We start from the raw sequence: 294 nt of genomic DNA, 5'->3' as shown, positions 1-294 counted from the left end.
TACCAACTCATTTTATTTTATTTTCCCATTCACTCAGGAAATCGCCCTCAACGCCTTGTTCGCCTTATTCCTGCTGGCTGTGGGCGCGGATGTCCTCAAAGCCGTGGGCACCGTCTACAGTAACAGCGTCACCAGGAAGTGCTTCGCCATGGGCATCTTCAGCATCGCCGCCTGCATCACGTACCTGCTGGATACAGTGTTCTGTGTGATGGTGTACAGGGGAAACAACTGAGAGTGAAGGCGGTTGGCATCTTTTGATTTTGATGTATCTACTTAGGTAGTTGTAACTCTTGG

General features: G+C 49.7%; 1 protein-coding gene across 4 annotated transcripts in view; it reads left to right on the top strand.

Moving 5' to 3' along the window:
* The window catches only part of LOC119588472, a 6,542-nt gene extending 6,254 nt beyond the window's left edge, over positions 1–288 (top strand). For all 4 annotated transcript variants that reach the window (XM_037937119.1, XM_037937121.1, XM_037937120.1 and 1 more), the window contains exon 4: positions 38–288. In XM_037937119.1, the coding sequence (XP_037793047.1) occupies positions 38–232 (195 nt within the window). In that variant the 3' untranslated portion in view covers positions 233–288. The remainder of the gene's footprint in view (positions 1–37) is intronic.
* Positions 289–294: the final 6 nt, after the last annotated feature.

This window comes from Penaeus monodon, chromosome 24, assembly GCF_015228065.2.
Source record: "Penaeus monodon isolate SGIC_2016 chromosome 24, NSTDA_Pmon_1, whole genome shotgun sequence".
Lineage (NCBI taxonomy): Eukaryota > Metazoa > Arthropoda > Malacostraca > Decapoda > Penaeidae > Penaeus > Penaeus monodon.
Note: the sequence above shows the minus strand (reverse complement) of the source record. Positions and strands in the feature narration are given on the sequence as shown.